This window comes from Danio rerio, chromosome 9 (genome assembly GCF_052040795.2).
Source record: "Danio rerio strain M-AB ecotype USA chromosome 9, GRCz13ab, whole genome shotgun sequence".
Taxonomy (NCBI): domain Eukaryota; kingdom Metazoa; phylum Chordata; class Actinopteri; order Cypriniformes; family Danionidae; genus Danio; species Danio rerio.
Window position 1 is genome coordinate 58521974 of NC_141029.1, and position 20527 is coordinate 58542500.

The 20527-nt window shown below is 40.0% G+C and overlaps 1 protein-coding gene and 1 long non-coding RNA gene across 6 annotated transcripts in view; one reads left to right on the forward strand and one right to left on the reverse strand.

Annotated features, from left to right (window-relative positions):
* The window catches only part of LOC147835465 (uncharacterized), a 91366-nt gene that overhangs the window by 31909 nt on the left and 38930 nt on the right, over nt 1-20527 (reverse strand). The gene's annotated exons all lie outside the window — the stretch shown is intronic.
* edar (ectodysplasin A receptor) overlaps nt 1-20527 on the forward strand; it is a 72617-nt gene that overhangs the window by 17520 nt on the left and 34570 nt on the right. Inside the window, 2 exon segments of the mRNA NM_001115064.3 lie at nt 6366-6439; nt 13292-13414. Coding sequence (NP_001108536.3) covers nt 6389-6439; nt 13292-13414 — 174 coding nt within the window. The 5' untranslated portion in view covers nt 6366-6388.

Consider the following 20527-nt stretch of genomic DNA (forward strand, 5'->3'; position numbering starts at 1 on the left):
GTTACTAGGGTATTTGTGAGCAGTTACTAGAGTGTTTTGATGGTTACTAGGGTGGTATGAGTGATTACTAGGGTATTTGTGAGCAGTTACTAGAGTGTTTTGATGGTTACTAGGGTGGTATAAGTGATTACTAGGGTATTTCTGAGTGGTTACTATGGTGTTCTGAGAGTTGATAGTGTTTTGAGTGTTACTAGGGTGATATGAGTGGTTACTAGGGTGTTCTGAGGGTTAATAGAGTGTTTTAAAGGTTATTAGGGTGATTTGAATGGTTACTAGAATTATCTGAGTGGTTACTAGGGTATTTTTAAGTGGTCACTAGGGTGTTCTGAGGGTTACTATGGTGATATGAGTGATTACAAGAGTAATTTTAATCGGTTATTAGGGTTATCTGGTTACTAGGGTGATATAAGTGGTTACTAGGGTATTTGTGAGCAGTTACTAGAGTGTTTTGATGGTTACTAGGGTGGTATGAATGATTACTAGGGTATTTCTGAGTGGTTACTAGGGTGTTCTGAGAGTTGATAGTGTTTTGAGTGTTACTAGGGTGATATGAGTGGTTACTAGGGTGTTCTGAGGGTTAAAAGAGTGTTTTAAAGGTTATTAGGGTGATTTGAATGGCTACTAGAATTATCTGAGTGGTTACTAGGGTATTTTGAGCGGTAACTATGGTGATCTGAGTGGATATTAGAAGGATATGAATGGTTACTAGGGTGTTCTGAGACTGATTTTCTGTGGTCTGAACACTGATAGTATTTTTAAATGGTTACTAGGGTGATCTGAGTGGTTACTAGAGTGAGATGAGTGGTAACTAGGGCATTTTTGAGCAGTTACTAAGGTTTTCTGAGGGTTACTAGGGTATTTTTGTGCAGTAGGGTAATCGGAGAGGATACTGGGGTGAAATGGGGCTGTCTTTGAGTGAGTAGTGCATTTTACTTAATTAGACCCTCCTGATCATCAATGTGTAATTGGCACCCTCAGCAGGGCAGCACGATACTGGAAAATTACGCAATATTAAGTACTGCCAATGGAAAAGTGCCGTTTTTATTAGCTAAATTGTTGATTTACTTCATGACATTAAAGTAAACAGCTAATATATATCCAAAACCCAAAAAACATGGAGCCTGAGGGAGAGTAAAGAGCGGGTGATGGTGACTTCAGTAGTCATCAGGACAGAGATGTAGAGGCGAGGGTGTGTTTCAGCAGGACATTCCTCTAATGTTCTGTCAAGTGTTTTCCTCCATGGTGTGTGTGTGGGATGATGTGTTCTCTCAGTGGCCAGCATGGGAAATGATTTGACTGCACTGAGGAGTGTTGTTGAACGGTTGCTATAAGGTTGTATTAGCGCCGGACGGGAGTCTCGCAGTAATGGTGTCCTCCTCCTCCTCCTCCTCCTCCAGGAGACAGATCTAATGATGAGGATAATGATACTGTGTGTATTTATCTTAGATTAGGCGCTCGTTAGAAGATTAATAACCTGGGGCGGCGAGTCTGCGGTCGACTTTCAAACAGAGGCAAGTCCAGGCAGAGAGGAAACAGAGCGTGTGTGTGTGTGAGAGAGAGAGAAAGAAAGAGAGAGTGTGTATATGTACAAGTATGTATGAATGTGTGTGTGTGTGTGTGTGTATGCATGAGTATGTATAAGTGTGTGTGTGTAAGTATGTATCTGTGAATGCTTTCGCTTGTGTGTGTGTGTGTATGCATGAGTATGTATGAAAGTGTGTGTGTGTGTGTGTGTGTAGAGCAATGTATGTGTGAACGTTTTTGTATAAGTGTGTTTGTACGTGTGGGTGTGTGTGAGTGTGTGTGTATGTGTGTGTAGTGCAAGTTTGTATTTGTGAATGTTTTCGAATGTGTGTGTGTGAGAAAGTGTGTATGCGTATGTATAAATGTGTGTGTGTGCATATGTATGTGTTTGTATGCATATGCACGAGTGTGTGTGTGTGTGTGTAGTGCATGTACACTGAATAAATGTCTGTTTTTAACTGAGTGTATGTATGCACAAGTATGTGTGTGTGTGTGTGTATGTGTGAATGTTTTTGCGTGTGTGCGTGTGTATGCATGAGTATGTATGAGTGTGTGTGTGCGTGTGTAGTGCAAGTTTGTATTTGTAAATGTTTTCGAATGTGTGTGTGAGAGAGACAGTGTGTGTATTCGTATGTATAAATGTGTGTGTGTGTGTGTGCATATGTGTGTGTTTGTATGCATAAGCACGAGTATGTGTGTGTGTGTAGTGCATGTATACGGTATATGTGTGGATGTTTTTAACTGAGTGTGTGTATGCACGTGTGTGTGTGTGTGTGTGTGTGTTTATGAGCTCAGGTGTGGAACTGACCCGGTTTTGCCCGTCTGACATGTGATCAGTGTTGTGCAGATATTGATGAGGATGTGTGTTGTGTTATTGTCATTACAGTGAGATGTCAGAGATATCAGTGTGTGTGTGTGTGTGTGTGTGTGTGTGTGTGTTTTCCACATCATGAGGGAGTGAGTGTTTTGGCTCATGCGGGACGTTTCAGATGACATAGCTGCCCATATATCACACACACACACACCTCTGCGGGTCACACACATTAGTGGGTCACAACCTCACCAACACACACACACACACACACACACACACACACACACACACACACACACACACACACACGATGAACAAAACAAATGAAGCGTTTTAGCAGTGTGTATTGCACAAACTCACTTCACTAGCTGGAGAATGAAAGACAAGAAGCTCCTCTACAGTGTGCACGGGTTACAGGACGTGTGTGTGTGTGTGTGTGTGCGTGTGTGTGTGTGTGTGAAGCTGCTGTGTACGAGTGTTGACTGAGAGCAGAGTGCGATTCTGATAACGTCTAGAGATCAGACTGAGTATGATCAGACTGTGATACACTCACACACACACACTCATACACACACACGCACATGCACGCGCGCACACACACACACACACAGCAGCATGTTCTGCATTTCTTCTGCTGTTTGTGTGTGTGTGTGTGTGTGTGTGTGTGTGTGTGTGTGTGTGTGTGTGTGTGTGTTTCATCATCAGGATGTTTGTCTTCCTCCTCATAGGACGTCTCATTTAGAGCTCATAAATCAGCAGCGCAGCAGTGTGTTTTTAATCACGCACTTCCAAACTAATCTCTCTGCATGCTGCTGGAGTCACACACACACACACACACACACACACACACACACACACACACACACACACACACACAATGGCCATGAGAACAGCTACTCACTCATGCAGTATATTGGCTTGCTCTGTTTGATGGTTGGCAACACAGTGAATCAGTGGTTAGCACTGTGGCCTCACTGCAAGAAGGTCTCTGGTTCGAGTCTCGGCTGGGTCAGTTGGTGTTTCTGTGTGGAGTTTGCATGTTCTCTCCATGTTGGTGTGGGTTTCCTCCGGGTGCTCCGGTTTCCCCTACAGTCCAAACACATGCGCTATAGGGGAATTGATGAACTAAACTGCCTGCAGTGTAGGAGTGTGTGTGTGTGTATGGGTGTTTCCCAGTACTGGGTTGCAGCTGAAAGTACATTCGCTGAGTAAAACATATGCTGGAATAGTTGTTGGTTCATTCCGCTGATGAATAAAGGGAGTAAGCTGAAGGAGAATGAATGAGTGGATGTTTGGTGCATGCGCACTGTCACTCAGTGTGTTTGATGCATGCATTCATTGTTCCAGTGTGCTGCACGCACGCCTTCGCTCACTGTTTGACGCATGTGTGCATCGGCTTTGTTTGCTGCATGCATGCATTCATCATTTGAGAAATTTCACTCTTATTCAGCTGAACACATTCACTCATTCACTCTGTCTGTTTGCTACATGCTCTCATTCATCTGCTCACTCATTCATCCACATGAATACTCTAGCAACGATTAACCGGTTTCATTATTAACCACGATTTAATTCGTCACGGTTAATTAACGGTAGACGCTTCTCAACACCGCGTTTCTCCAGCTACTTAACAAAGTCATGCCAACTGTGCACTTGTTTGTACACCAAGACTAATCACCGCTCACACTGGACTAACTATGACAGGATATTAACTAAGGCAAACTCGTCCAAGTTCGTTATTTCCAATGGAGGGACGCGCACGCAACGCAACACACTCGTGCTTTTCAGACACACCTAGCTGAGATGACGGGGCTTTTGTGACCGCATTGCATACGGCTACAGTTTGAGGAAGAAGCAATGGAAAGTACACCGGTTTGCAAACCCACTTCAAGTTACAAATAATAGCGCTGATGAGACGATCATGTGGTGAATGTTGATCCGCCAGTGTTTTCAGAGAGAGTGCTGAAAGCCTGTTTCACACCATAAGAGTGTTTTTGGCGTCCATGTTAACAGATCAGAGCTTTTAAACTGCACGCAGAAGCAGTGCGTCAGCATGAGGCGTCATTGAAGCAGCCGTGGCGCAATAGTTTCACCGCTGGGTCTGTTTTTGCTGGTGCATTGATAATGACCAAAAACACATTAAATGAGCAATTTTACCCAATAAATGCATCAATAATATCCACTGACTCATATTTATTAATCAAATAAAGTTAAACGATTAAAACAGCAACTAATATTAAGTTGGGCCCGCACTACAAAATAAAATTTAATTCAATTTTAAACTAATGGGGTTTTAAAATCATTCATTCATTTTCTTGTCGGCTCAAGGCTGATTTATACTTCTGCGTCAAACATCGGCGTATGCTACGGCGCTGACGCATAGCCCTTCACCGTGGCCGTCGGCGTCGCTGCATGCACCTCTCAAAAATTGTAACTACACGTCGCAACGACGCGTAGCGCAAGCTCTGTGATTGGTCGGCTTGGTAGCGCTGATGAGTCTGGGCGGGACTGAGAGCCGCGTGAATGGCGCGAGCGATTGTTTACAAGTGTGGAGTCCCGTGAAGGAGCTCCGGATGGAAAGTTTTGTTTTGTGTTTACCTCATGGTTAAAGTTGTTGCACGTCCGCCGGTTCCTGCCTCAAAATGAGCGAGTTTGAGTCACTTGTACATCCCGGAAGTGTTCAGGAAAAGAAAAAAACAGCGAAGAAACTCAACACAGAGGAACATTTACACCTCACTGCCAACTAGCGTTTCAGAAGTGTTAATGCAGACCAACAGAGACAGCACGCAGAAGTATAAATGCACAGCCACGCGCGTTGCATGAGCCGTGGGTTATGCCAGTCACTTGACGCAGAAGTATAAATCAGGCTTTAGTCCTTTTATTAATCCAGGGTTGCCACAGCGGAATGAACCGCCAACTTATCCAGCACATTAATACGCAGCGGATGCCCTTCCAGCCGCAACCAGGGCTGGCGCATCCATAGAGGCGACTTAGGCAGCCGCCTAGGGCGGCAGTATAGAGTGGGCGGCGTCCGTGACACCTCCCTTACCACCCGCGTCCTCAGATATATTCGTGCATAAACGATAGAATAGAGAAGGCGGCGTCAGCGACACCTCCATCAGCACCAGCAGAATGGAAGTTCGCGACAACCGCGCGTCCTCAGTTATATCCGCGCATAGGCGGCAGAATAAAGAGCGCAGTGTCGCGACACCTCCCTCCCTCAGCACCCGCGCGTCCTCAGTTATATCCGTGCATAGTGCGCTGGAAAAGAGGTCCGCGACACCTCACTTCATTTTCATAACCGGTCACTTTCGTTTTCAAATTGGGGTCCCTGGCCACAACCCATCTCTGGGAAACATTCACACACACACATTCACACACAAACACACTCATACACTATGGACAATTTAGCCTACCCAATTCGCCTGTACCGCATGTCTTTGGACTGTGGGAGAAACCTGGAGGAAACCCACACGAATGCAGGGAGAACATGCAAACTCCACACAGAAACGCCCACTGAGCCGAGGATCGAACCAGCGACCTAGCAACCTTCTTACTGTGAGGCGACAGCACTACCTACTGCGCCACTGTCTCACCGGTTTTGAAATCAATGAATGCAATTAATCATAATAACCATGACATCGTGATTATTTCTTGTACTATAATCATACAACCAAAATTTAAAATCACTGCATCCCTAAGCCAAACACACACAATCTGCAGATCACCTGATTTTCTTTAGACTTATTCGAGGTGTTTGTGTGCTGTAGTGGAGGAGGATAAACACAAGAGGAAAAGATGATGCTGTTAATACACAACACACATGCGCAGCGCCCCCTTGTGTACTGGAGTATCTCTGTGTTTCATTAAGCGCCATCTACTGTCCGGGAGAGATGTGCACTTCACTCTGCTCATCATAAAAATGTCTTGAGATGTTTGCTTCTCTCTGTCGACCTCATGCATGCTTTAATTCCCTCATGCAGTCATGAATCCAGCACTTTAAGTGTGCTTTGCTCTTTTTTTTCAGATCCTCAGCTGGAAGACGACACCATGGGTCATAAAGGAGGACGGACGCCATCTTTCCTCCTGCATTTTCTGCTGGTCAGTCCCACAAACACTAAACCAACTCAGCTACAGAAGAGGATTGAGAAGTGATGACTAGAACTGTTCCACACTGATATAATGCGGTTCTTACTGAGAGCTTCTGTCTTGCTTCTAGTCCAAATATCTGCAAACTCTTAAATCAAGAAGCATTTTCTAGACACGCAAACATGTAGTCTTGTTTTCGTCATTAATTCAGCTCAGTGTGTCTGTGTTCCTCCAGCTCTTCTACTGTGTAGAGTGTGTGACGGCAGCTGAACACAGAAGTTCTAGGAAACTGATTAGCCGCGTTTTCACTATCTCGCCTAAAGCAAGCGAGCCAGGGCGAGCCAAGACCAGTCGCTTTCCACTGTCACCTCCGGGGCCTGATCTGGCCAAAGCGGGGCTTTCTCGGGCCAGTGGCCGGCCTTTTTCTGCCCGCCGAATACCTTGGGCAAAAGAGGGCGGAGTGAAAGGAGAGGCGGAGTTTGCCCAAGTAAAGATGGCGTGCCGTCATTAAACTAGTTTTCCGATCGCACATGAGGCAAATTAATATATAAATAAGGGAAAGAAAACATCTAGCCTGATAGGCTGGGGTCTTTCTGCTTATGACCACACTAGGTTTCCCTTTTAAATGTAAGGCTGTTGCATAAAATAATACAGTTTTAATTTATAAGTGACTTATCCTTGCTGTGCCCTCCACAGTTTTTTGTATCCTTTCGAAAGGGTGCCGAAAAAGTGGTACGGTACGGTTTGGTACCCTTTTGACAAAACGGCCATAAAAGCATACCAAACCGAGCCGTACCGTACCACTCAGTGGAAACGGGCCATTACATTCCTGAATGACAAGATCCGTTTTCTTTAGGCCTCTTGACAAAGTGAGTGATCTAGGACTTTGGACAGATCTATGGATACTCCAAAATGTCAGCTCACAGCTCGTTAAATCAATTATTATGTCATCAGAGATCATAAATATAAACCAGTTATTATATATTTAGTTTAAAAGTAGGCTGAGGTGCAAAATTCACCACCCATCCTCTATTGGAGACAGGTCAGGACTGCAGGCAGGCCAGTCCAGTACCCGTATCCCCTTCCTCCGCTGCAGAATGTGGTTTTGCGTTGTCTTGATAAAATATGCACAGGCTTTTCTTTTCTTTTCTTTTCTTTTTTTAAATGTATTGAAAGAACCAACACAATCTCACGGCAATTCATAACTTTTTCATTTAGTGGCTAATTCGTATGAATTCGTACGATCTAATTCGTACAGTTTACGTTTTTGGAGTATTGTCTGCAATGAGATACAAGTCAAAGTAAATTTAGAAATCACTACTTACCTAATTACCCTAACTGTACCCTAATTACCCTAGTGAAGCCTTTATATCTCACTTTAAGCTGAATACTATTGTCTTGAAGAATATGTAGTCTAATATTATGTGCAAATAAGAAAAGAAATCAGTTATTAGAGATGAGTTATGAACACTGCTGTTTAAAATGTGCAAAGAAAAAGTCTTCTGTTAAACTTCACACTGCAAAACATGCTTTTCTTACTTAGATGTTTTGTCTTGTTTCTAGTCCAAACATCCAAAAATAATAATATGCCAATATTAATAAAAAAATAATAATATGCCAATATTAATAAAAAATAATAATATGCCAATATTAATAAAAAATAATAATATGCCAATATTAATAAAAAAATAATAATATGCCAATATTAATAAAAAATAATAATATGCCAATATTAATAAAAAATAATAATATGCCAATATTAATAAAAAATAATTATATGCCAATATTAATAAAAATTAATAATATGCCAATATTAATAAAAAATAATAATATGCCAATATTAATAAAAAATAATAATATGCCAATATTAATAAAAAATAATAATATGCCAATATTAATAAAAAATAATAATATGCCAATATTAATAAAAAAATAATAATATGCCAATATTAATAAAAAATAATAATATGCCAATATTAATAAAAAAATAATAATATGCCAATATTAATAAAAAATAATAATATGCCAATATTAATAAAAAAATAATAATATGCCAATATTAATAAAAAATAATAATATGCCAATATTAATAAAAAATAATAATATGCCAATATTAAGTGAGTTTTTCCATAAAACAAGCAAAATAATCTACCAATGGGGTGAGCAAAATAATCTTATGTCAAAAGAAAAAACAAGATTATTTTGCTTGTTTTATGGAAAAACTCACTTAATATTGGCATATTATTTCTCAAAACAAGACAATATGTTTTGCTTGTCTAGAAAATGCTTCTTGATTTAGGAATTTTTAGATATTTGGACTAGAAACAAGACAAAAAATCTAAGTAAGAAAAGCATGTTTTCCAGTGTAGATCTACAAGGATTGATATTGAACAGTGTGTTGTAAAATGAAAACTAAAATACTCTTAAGCAGCATTCCACACCATTAACTGCTGACATTACTAGGCCTTCACGCAATCTGCAAGCGCAGAAATCCACAGATTTTTGCAGAATTTTAGCACAGATCTATTTATTTACTTGTGTAAAGTCATATTTATTCTGTTTTTAAATTAATTTCAGTAATAATATTGTGTAATATAAAAGTGTTTATGTGATTTATTTACAGTACAGTGTGTACAGTAACATGTTCTGTCTTTCAGTAGAAATATTATATGAGAGTCTTGCTTTGTTTACCAAATGAGTGGGTCTACGGTAGATGGATTTGACTTGTAACCATTAAATAAAAGTTAAAACGCTATTATTTTTTATTTTATATTAAGATTTCAGCATAAATCTGCAGATTTTTTACAAAAATCTCTGCAGAAATTGCTAAAAATGTCTGCAGATTCTGCCCCTGCTTATCACCTGCCTATTATAAAGATATGAACTGTTTATTAGCACTTATAATGTTTGATCTTATTCTGCATCACTAATCCTGCCTCAAACCTAAACCCAACTTCTACATCACCAACTGTTAATAAGCAGCTCGTTAGCAGTTTATTGAGGTCTAATGGTTTTATACAGTGTGAATCGTACATCAAAATAAAGGGTGAGCACAATTCTGACTTCACCTGTACATGTTCAGAGACGTGAGTGTGTGTGTGTGTGTGTGTGTGTGTGTGAGTGTGTGTGTGTGTAGGAAGCGTTCGCTGTCCTCAAAGATCTGAGATGGTTGAACAAACAGTGGTGATGTGCCGTTTCTCTCCACCTCGCCCACCCCGAGCCCAGATCACAGCGCTTTACAGGAGATTTAGCAGGAGACGTGTAGAAGCGACTACAAAGCCGTCTTTGAGCTGCAGTTAATCTGCGTCTGAAAGCGTCTCGTCTTCATGTTCACAGCTCTGAATGTGTCTGGCTCCGGGCCCAGATCTGCATTTCTCAGAGAGAGCAGTGTTTAATGACAGGCTTTTACTGCAGCTCCAGAGCGCCGTGACATGATGAAACCACAGCTTACCTGCGGGAGACGCTCCGCTCAGGAGATCTCTATGATCCACACCACTACTATTATTACTGTTATTGTTATTATTATTATCATTTAGCTCTGAGTGTCAATTGAGGCCTCATGAACAGAAACTGCAGACAGTCTACAACACACGGCAGATCTCCATAGTTCACTGCACACACACACACACAGGTAAAAACGCACGCACATACATGCGCACACACCTGCTCGCACAAGTGTATACACACACACACACACACACACACACACGCACACATGCACACAAATGCATACACAATCACACACATGCAAGCACAAACACACTCACGCTTGCACATCCGCACACACACATACAGGCACGAACAAATGCACATTAAAAAGTACATGCACAAACATGAGCATGCACACACACACACACACACACACTCGCAAAAAAATGGACACATGCACAAATACACACACTCATACACATGCTAGCACACATGCAGGCACGCATGCACATGCAGGCATGCATACACACACACACACACACACACACACACACGCACATATACCCACTCACTAACTCACACACACATGCACGCTCGCACAACCATGTATGCACACACACATACACAAATACACCTGCACGCACACACACGTGCATGCAAAACGCACACACCCACACCCCCACACACACACATCCTCGTACACACACACTCACACAAACACACACACACATGCACACCCACTCAGTCACTCATTAACTCACACTTGCACACGGATGTACACACACACACACATACACACACAAAAACACATGCACGCACACATGCACACACACACACGCATGCACACAAATGCAAAAATACACAAACATATACTCTCACACATGCACACGTATACACACACACACGCGAGCGCACACAAATTCAAAAACACTCAAACACATGCTCGCACACTCATACACGCACACAAAAACGCACGCACAAACACATGCACACACACACGGTCGCACATGCAGGCAGGCATGCACACACACTCACACAAACACACACACACATGCACACCCACTCAGTCACTCACTAACTCACACTTGCACACGCATGTACACACACACACACACATACACACACACAAAAATACACACACAAACACATGCACGCACACACGCACGCACACAAATGCAAAAACACACAAACATGCAGGCAGGCATGCACACACACGCACACCCACTCACTCACACATGCACACACACACATATTCCCACTCCCTCACAAACATAAACACTCATGCACACACAAACAGGCACACGCAGTCATGAATGCAAACGCACACGCACACATGCGCTGGGCAAAAATTAATCAATTAATCGCATCTGAAATAAACGTTTTTTACATTATATGTGTGTGTACTGTATAAATGTTTATATATAAATACACATGTGCGCATGCATATATCTGAAAAAGTTTATTTATATTCAGATATAAAATATATCTGTTATATATATATATATATATATATATATATATATATATATATGAATTTAAACATCTGAACACATCGATGCGGTGGCTCAGTGGGTAGCACAATCGCTTCATAGTAAGAAGGTCACTGATTCGAGTCTCGGCTGGGTCAGTTGGTGTTTCTGTGTGGAGTTTGCATGTTCTCCCTGTGTTGGCGTGGGTTTCCTCCTCCTGATCAACTACACTGGCCGTAGTGTATGACTGTGTGCGTGAATGAGTGTGTATGGATGTTTCCCAGTACTGGGTTGCACCTGGAAGGGCATCCACTGCGTAAAACATATGCTGGAATAGTTGGTGGTTCATTCCACTGTGTCGACCACTGATAAATAAAGGGAATAAGCTGAAAAGAGAATGATGATGAATAAATTTAAATATCTGTGTGATACAAAATATTTTTGTGTAGTTTTGATTTTATCACTTATAACACACACACACACACACACACACAATTCATATCCAATAAATCCGGAAAAAGATTTGCACTAATTAAGGTTTTTATTTACTCTGAACACACACACACACACACACACACACACACACACACACACACACACACACATATATATATATACACACACACACACACACACACACAACAGAGCAACACACAGATTATTGTGTGGTCATTACACCTGTTAAACTCATGTGTTTTCGCAGTTTTGCTCCATATTTTATGCAGTATTGTGATAATAGCATGATTAAACACGACAGCATGAGGAACACTTCTGCCTCCTCCACTTTAACATATACACACACATAAACTACACACTTACACACTCCATCCCGGATGAGGTTGTTGTGCACGAGTGTGTATGTATTCAGTCACTGAGACTCACACAGGCATCTGAACACTGAGAAACGCTCGACCGCTGATACTCATTTCCCAGATCATAAAAACAGACAGCAGCAGACACACACACACACACACACACACACACACACTAATTTATGGTTATGGAAAATATTGATGACATCATCCTGCACTCACACACCCGCTGTGCGTTTAATGCAGTAATTAGCGTTAAATCATTGTATGAAGCGTCTGACACACTGAACACTGCTGTGAGAAACGCTTCAGTCACTGTTAGTCAGATCATTTATTGATCCCTGAGGAAATTCAGTCGTCCAACAGCATCCCATAATTAAAATACATAAAGACGTAAACACACACACACACACACACACTCTCTGAGTAGGAAGAACAACAATAAATACCATAAAATAAAATAAATAAAATAATAAATTAATTAATAAAAATAAAACAAAATTACAAATTAAATTCTTTATTTTCCTTCAGCTTAGTCCCTTGTTTATCAGTGGTTGCCACAGTGGAATGAACCGACAACTATTCCAACATATGTTTTTACACAGTATCCATACACACTCATTCACACACACACTCATACACTACGGCCAGTTTAGTTGATCAGTTCCCCTATAGCGCATGTGTTTGGACTGTGGGGGAAACCGGAGCACCCGGAGGAAACCCACACCAACACGGGGAGAACATGCAAACTCCACACAGAAACACCAACTGACCCAGCCGAGACTCAAACCAGCGACCTTCTTGCTGTGAGGTGATCTTGTTACCCACTGCGCCACCGTGAAGCTCATAAATAAATAATAATAATAAATTCAGTTCATGTGTATTTCTCCAGCGCTTTTACAGTGTGGATTGTGTCAGAGCAGCTGAACACTGATGAAGATCTGCTCAACTTGAACTGCTTCAGTTTAATAACACTTATGATGATGAGACTGATGATTATCTAAGAAGTCTAAACTTAAAAACACAGAATAAGATTGAGATTTAAAATGACATATTCTCTGTGTGTGTGTGTGTGTGTGTGTGTGTGTGTGTGTGTGTGTGTGTGTGTGTGTGTGTGTGTGTGTGTGTGTGCGCGTGTGCATGTGTGTGTGCAGGTGTCCAGCATGTCTACAGTGAGCGCTGAATACTCGAGCTGTGGAGAAAATGAGTTTTACAATCACACAACCAGCAGCTGCCAACCCTGCCCACAGTGCCAAGCTGGACAAGAGCCGTACATGGTGAGAAATACACACACACACACACACATTCAGGGACACACTCATACACTCATGCATAAACACACACACAAAACTACACTACCTTACAGAAGTCTTGTCGCCTATCCAAGTTTTAGGAGTTGCAAATTCTAAGTGTTCTTCTAGTTGTCAGAAGTGTCTCTATGAAAGGTGAAGGCCTCTAGATTTTGCTGATTTGAGCTCAATAAATCTGATCATGTCTTGATGTTGACTGATTTGATGAGGACAGTGCGCTCTGACTCTGCTCAGACTAAAGTCTCATCACTGAACAGAAATAATGTCCAGTATAGAATATAAAGTCCTGCTGCAGTGGAGACAGAATGAATATTGTGTCTGACTCCATCATGAGCTTGGAGGACTGCATCCACACATCTCTGACATGACTCACATCACTGATTAATAAAGTCATCTGGAATGAAGAAGAAAGCTTCAGCAGGATCCCAGAGTTCATCAAGAGTCTCTGTGTTCATCTTCAACACCTCCTCCTTCATCAGCTCAATAATGTTGATGTCTGGTGACTGGGCTGGCCAATCCTGGAGCAGCTTGACCTTCAGGAGCTTTGATGTGGAGGCTGAAGTATGAGCAGGAGCGCTATCCTGCTGGAGAATTGTCCCTCTCCTGTGGTTTGTAATGTAATGGGCAGCACAGATGTCTTGATACCTCAGGCTGTTGATGTTGCAGATCTCTCGCACGCCCCCATACTGAATGAACCCCAAACCATGATGTGTCCTTCACCAAACTTGACTGATTTCTGTCAGAATCTTGGTGCATGCTGGTTCCAGTAGGTGTTCTGCAGTATTGGTGATGATTGATGCAGATCAGCAGATGATCCAGCAGAGAAATCCACCTTCTGACACTTTCACACATCATCAACTAGAAGACCAGTTACTATCTGCTGCTCTTACAGCTGCTCTTACAGCTTCTGTCTGATAGTGTACACTGATGAAAACACAAACACAAACACCAGGGTTTCTGCAGGGTCTTAAAAGGTCTGAAATCTCAAAATCCAAAGTTTAGCCCTTAAAAAAGTCTTAATTGTACTGAAATATTATGTTTTAGGTCTTAAATCTTTTTAAAACAGGTTTGAATTTTCCTTTGTTCGTGTATTGCTACCAAATGTGGCCAAAACCCATACAGTCACCAACAATCATCTCAATAAAGCAGTGAAGTCTTAATTTAATAAGGTCATTTTAACTCTGTTTGTCATAATGGTTTCATTATTTTCCTTACAGTAACATTTGTCTAAACGTTCTCCATGTGTTTACTGCTGAGGACACCGACCTGGACAGATTGTTGTGCATAGATTTAGTTTATTATAGTTTTTAAAACTTAAAACATTTGTTTATTTTAATTATTTTAATTTTGGAAATTGGTATAACACAATATTTAGCTAGAAAATAAAATCTAAAATGTATATGTTTTATTATTAATGTATTATTAAATGTATTAAATTATATATATATTATAGGGCAGTGGTTCTCAAACTTTTTTCACTAAGTACCACCTCAAAAAAATAGTCTCTCCAAGTACCACCCTAATGGGCAGTATTGAAGTACAGCAGCGTTGTAGGCTTAATTATGCAGCTACAGCTCTGCACAGTTCAAAAACCAGGCAGATTAATTATTCTTATTAGGAATATTTATTATTGTCAGCCACTTTAAACATTAATAATAGTTTAAACATTAACACTATAGGCCTACTGTGCTTAAATAAACACAACGTCAACGTTTAAATTAAAATATGCTTTTAAAGGTTAATTAAAAACGGCACTGTTCTTAAAAAGTAAAAAGAAAACTGCTGTACTTTAATGTAAATTAGTATTTTCATATAGCAGCCTATTCATCAAAACCTGGAAATGTTCCTTAAACCGCGTAAATATATGCTATGTCATCGTATTCATGTATATCTTTTTGATACATTTTTAAATATACAAATAATTCATATATACATGCAACATGTATCTTTAAAATCGAAACTTTAACTTGTATTTTAAATATATGAGTTAGATTACTGCGCATTAGAGGAGGCTATGTGTGTCAGAAAAGCAAGTGATTAAAACCATAGCTGTCAACATTAGGATATAAAAATACAAGATACGCCCCAAACAACCGATACAGATATGGAGAGGAAATTAGCTTCAAATTATAAATACATAACAAACATAAGAAAACTGAAAATAAAAGGTTTAGCCTAATAAAATCAATTTTTTGGGTGTTTTTATACTCATCAAAGCGGTAAAAGTGCATTCATTTTATTTACTTTAATTATTCAGCGATGGCTGCATGTACCACTTGAAGGAAGCCTGCATATAGTGGTACACGTACCACCGTTGGAGAACCACTGTTATAGGGTAAATAAAAACCCTTTCCATCTGGGCCATCTGAAAAATTCCTTACCCTTTAGCCCTTAATGGATCTAAAATTTAATTTCAGCGCCAAGACTGCAGCTCTGCACAATGGTGGTGCCCAACTGAGCCTGGTTTCTCTCCAGGTTATTTAATGATTCACTTTGGTCAATTGGTGAAGTTTGTTCCTCCACTGTCTCCACTGGCTTGCATGGTTCAGGATCTGTAGAGCTGTGCATGGATGGATTTGCTCTTCAGTGTTTGGACTCTCAGTAGTGATTATTAAACCACACTGAACTGGACTTAAACTCTGAATACCGGACTGACACTGTTTACATTCACTATGATCTTCTATGTGAAGCTGCTTTGGCACAGTCTACAGTGTAAAAGCGCTATAAAAATGAAGCTGAACTGAATTCATATAGGTCATAAAAATGTATTAAAAACCCTTTAATTTAACTCCGTGAGACCTGCAGAAACCCTGAAATACATACACTTATGCAATATTATTACACATACACAAACGCACACACACACACATATATACACATATGCATACACAAACAAATGCATGCCTCGCATGCACACATACATATACACTCATCCACACGCAAACTCACACACACCTATTTCACTACACTCAGACACACACACACACACACATGAACACACAAACACAAGCACATACCGTCACAAATATGTCTTTGAGAATGAATAAATCCTGACAGAATTACAACCAACCAAAACATCATCATCAGACATCAACATTGATATTGAAATCACTCAGAGCACTTAAGATCCAACATGAAAGAGCAGATAGGTGAATTCCAGCACACATATGCAGAGAACATTGTATAATTATCTTCTAGACGAGTGCATTTGTGCATAATTACAGCTGTGGGATTGTTTGTAGTGTGTGAGTGTGTGTGTGTGTGTGTGTGTGTGTGTGTGTGTGTGTGTGTGTGTGTGTGTGTCTGTGTAAAAACACCTTCAGTCTGTAATTCACAACACTGTGATCTCCAACACACACTTCTGATGAAAACATGAAAAGTTCTTGAAGCTCTGCTGTAAATCATCAAGAAGGAGCCAAAACACTTCAAAGCTGTGTGTGTGTGTGTGTGTGTGTGTGTGTGTGTGTGTGTGTGTGTGTGTGTGTGTGTGTGTGATCAGAGGATGGAGGAGTAATGAAGCGGACTGAAGGGGGCGATAGAGAGTCCAGGGCTCTGACTTACAAAATAAGTGTAGAAACCTTCCTAAAAGTCAACATAAACCAGAATGAAGGTGAATTTACTCCTGAATGATGATGATTTGGCTCTGAATGATCATGGCAGATCTGAAGATTTAATGTGGTTCAGTTCAGTCAAATCTTATTGATGCAAAATGAAGCTGTGTGTACAGAAGTGTGTGTAGTGTAGTGTGTCCACAGTCATAGTGGCGTAATGGAAACACAACAAGTCCTCTATGCCACTATGCTGACACATATGCATTTGTAGCTCCGCCCTCTTCTGAATATATCTCATTTGCATTTAAAGTGACAGTCACCAAAATGCCACAATTAGGATCAAAGCCTGAAAGGGTCAGTTTCAGAGAGTCAGGCCCTGTTTACACTAATACATTTAGTTTTAAAACGCATAACATGCCTTGCATGTCCATCCCTTTATGAGCACAGTGTCTCCATCTTCTGATGGCTACTTCCAGCAGGATAACGCAGCATGTCATAAAGCTCAATCATCTCAGACTGGTTTCTTGAACATGACGATGAGTTCACTGTACTCAAATGGCCTCCACAGTCACCAGAGCTCAATCCAATAGAGCAGCTTTGGGATGTTGTGGAACGGGAGATTGGCATCATGGATGTGCAGCCGACAAATCTGCAGCAACTGTGTGATGCTATCATGACAATATGGAGCAAAATCTCTGAGGAATATTTCCAGCAGCTTGCTGAATCTCTGACACCAAGGATTAAGACAGATCTGAAGGTGAAAGGGGGCCGACCCGGTATTAGTGAGGTGTACCTAATAAAGTGGCCGGTGAGTGTATATGTGAGTGTATGGGCATGAGTGTGCGTGTCTGTTTCTGTAAAGTGTCTGTAAACATCAGTGTGTGTGTGCGTGTGTGTGTGTGTGTGTGTTTGTGTGTGTGTGTGTGTGTGTGTGTTTTCAGTAAGTGTCAGAATCAGTCTTCAGTAAGCTCTAAAGCAGAGCAGATGTACAGCAGCAGCATCATCCTCATCATCATCATGCTCTTTTATCTCCTCTTTCCTCTTCAAAACCATCCTGGAGGCCAGAAGATCAAAGAGCTTCACCTCTGCCCACCAAAGACGCATCATTAAGACCCTAATTAAGAGCTCAGCGCTGACGAGAGCGTTCACAAATGACAAGAAGATAATGCTGAGGGCCCGAGGAGACGCAGTGACGACTTCTTTCATCACAAATCAATGCGAGTTCAAGCAGATATTACAGAAAGAGCTGGATGTTTTGGCCGCCGCGTCCTCATGAGTTCAGAGTTTCCATCACTGCTGCATTATTATTATTATTATTATTCAGAGTAAATATGGAGATGATGGTGAGCTGCGGATGTGGAGCAGAGACTCGCGGTGGGTCGGTGCACATGCTTTTGATTACGGCGATATGTTTGGCAGGTCGAGTGTTTAGCGGTGAACTCATACCGCACTGAACCAGAACCAGGCTGAAGATGCTTATTATTGGCGGATTAAAACCAACTGCGCTCACTGTGATTGTTTTCTGAAGGTCACGTCAGTTAAAGCATCACAGATCCAGCTTCAGTTCTCTGCTCAACACAGACTGATTCAAAGCAGAGGCAGACACCGGAGAATAACCGAGTCAGACTTCAGCAGATACCGGATCATTCAGATTCTGCCTAAACACACTGTCCTGATCATTATTCTGAACATCGCTGATCATGCTCAGATCTGTCATTGATATTTACTTTAGAGTCGATTCGGTTCAATTCAATATTGATTCAATTGAACCTGGTAAGTTCAATGTTAATTCAGTTTAGCTCAATTATGTTCAATGTTAAAATGATTAGTTCAGTTCAGTTAGAACGTGAAGATTTGATTAGATGGTGATTCGTTGTTCATTCATCACTGACTCAATTATATTATTGTTGATTCAGTCTAGTTCAATTGTGATTTGATTCAGTGTTCATTCAGTTTAGATTTTTTATCAAATTAAAGTTTAATGTTGATATGATTAGTTCAGTTCAGTTAAATGAAGATTTGATTCAATGTTGATTCAGTTTAGCTCAATTAAGTTCAATGTTGATTCAGTTTACCTTCATTAAGTTCAATGTTGATTTAGTTCATCTCAATAAAGTTCAATGTTGATTCAGTTCATTTCAATTAAGTTCAATGTTGATTCAGTTCATCTCAATTAAGTTCAATGTTGATTCAGTTCATCTCAATTAAGTTTAATGTTGATTCGGTTTACCTCAATTAAGTTCAATGTTGATTCGGTTTACCTCAATTAAGTTCAATGTTTATATGATTAGTTCAGTTCAGTTAAATGAAGATTTGATTCAGTGTTGATTCAGTGTTCATTCATCACTTAGTCAATTATATTGTTGATTCAGTCTTGTTCAATTATGATTTGATTCAGTGTTCATTCAGTTTAGCTGAATTAAGTTCAATGCTTATATGATTAGTTTAGTTCAGTTAAATCCAGTGTTGATTCAGTGTTCATTCCTCACTGAGTCAATTATATTTATTCTTTATTCAGTCTAGTTCAATGACGATTTTATTCAGCGTTGATTCAGTTTGTTTCAATTAAGTTCAATTTTTGTATGATTAGTTCAATTTAGTTAAATGAAGATTTGATTCAGTGTTGATTCAGTTTAGCTCAATTAAGTTCAATGTTGATTCAGTTTACCTCAGTTAACTTCAATGTTTATATGATTAGTTTAGTTCAGTTAAATGAAGATTTGATTCAGTGTTGATTCAGTGTTCATTCATCACTGAGTCAATTATATTGTTGATTGAGTCTAGTTCAATGATGATGTGACTCAATGTTCATTCAGTTTATTTCAATTAAGTTTAATTGAACTAAACTGATTCAGTTTAGTTCATCAGTTTTCATTCATCGCTGAGTCAATTATTTTATTGTTGATTTAGTCCAGTTTAATAATGATTTGATTCAGTTTAGCTCAATTTTTATCAAATGGAAAAATGACTGAATTCAGATTTCATTAGTATGAGATTAGTTAGGTTCTGCCCTTAAAAACATGTTTTTCAACTTATTGATTCAGGTCATTGATTCAGTTCAGATCTGTGTTCGCTATTTAATGCATAGTTGATTTGGTTCAGTTCAATGTTGATTCAGTTTAGCTCAATTAAGATCAATGTGGATTTGATAAGTTCAGATCAGTTCTATGAAGATTTATTTTAGTGTTGATTCAGTTTAATCCAGTGTTGATTCAGTGTTCATTCATCACTGAGTCCAATCTAGTTCAGTGGTGATTTAGTGATTCAGCGTTCATTCAGTTTAGATCAACTTTTATCAAATTGAAAAAGAGTTCAGACTTCATCAGATATGAGATTATTCAGAAACTGCTCTTAAAAACACAGCTTTTCAAATCATTGATTCACATCAGATCTGTGTTCATGTGTGTGTGTGTGTGTGTGTGTGTTATATACATTACACAATAGTAAGTTAAGCACTTTGAGTTAGTGTGGTGCATGATGAGATGTGCTGTATAAATGACCATGCCTCGTCTCAGTGAATGTGAGTTGT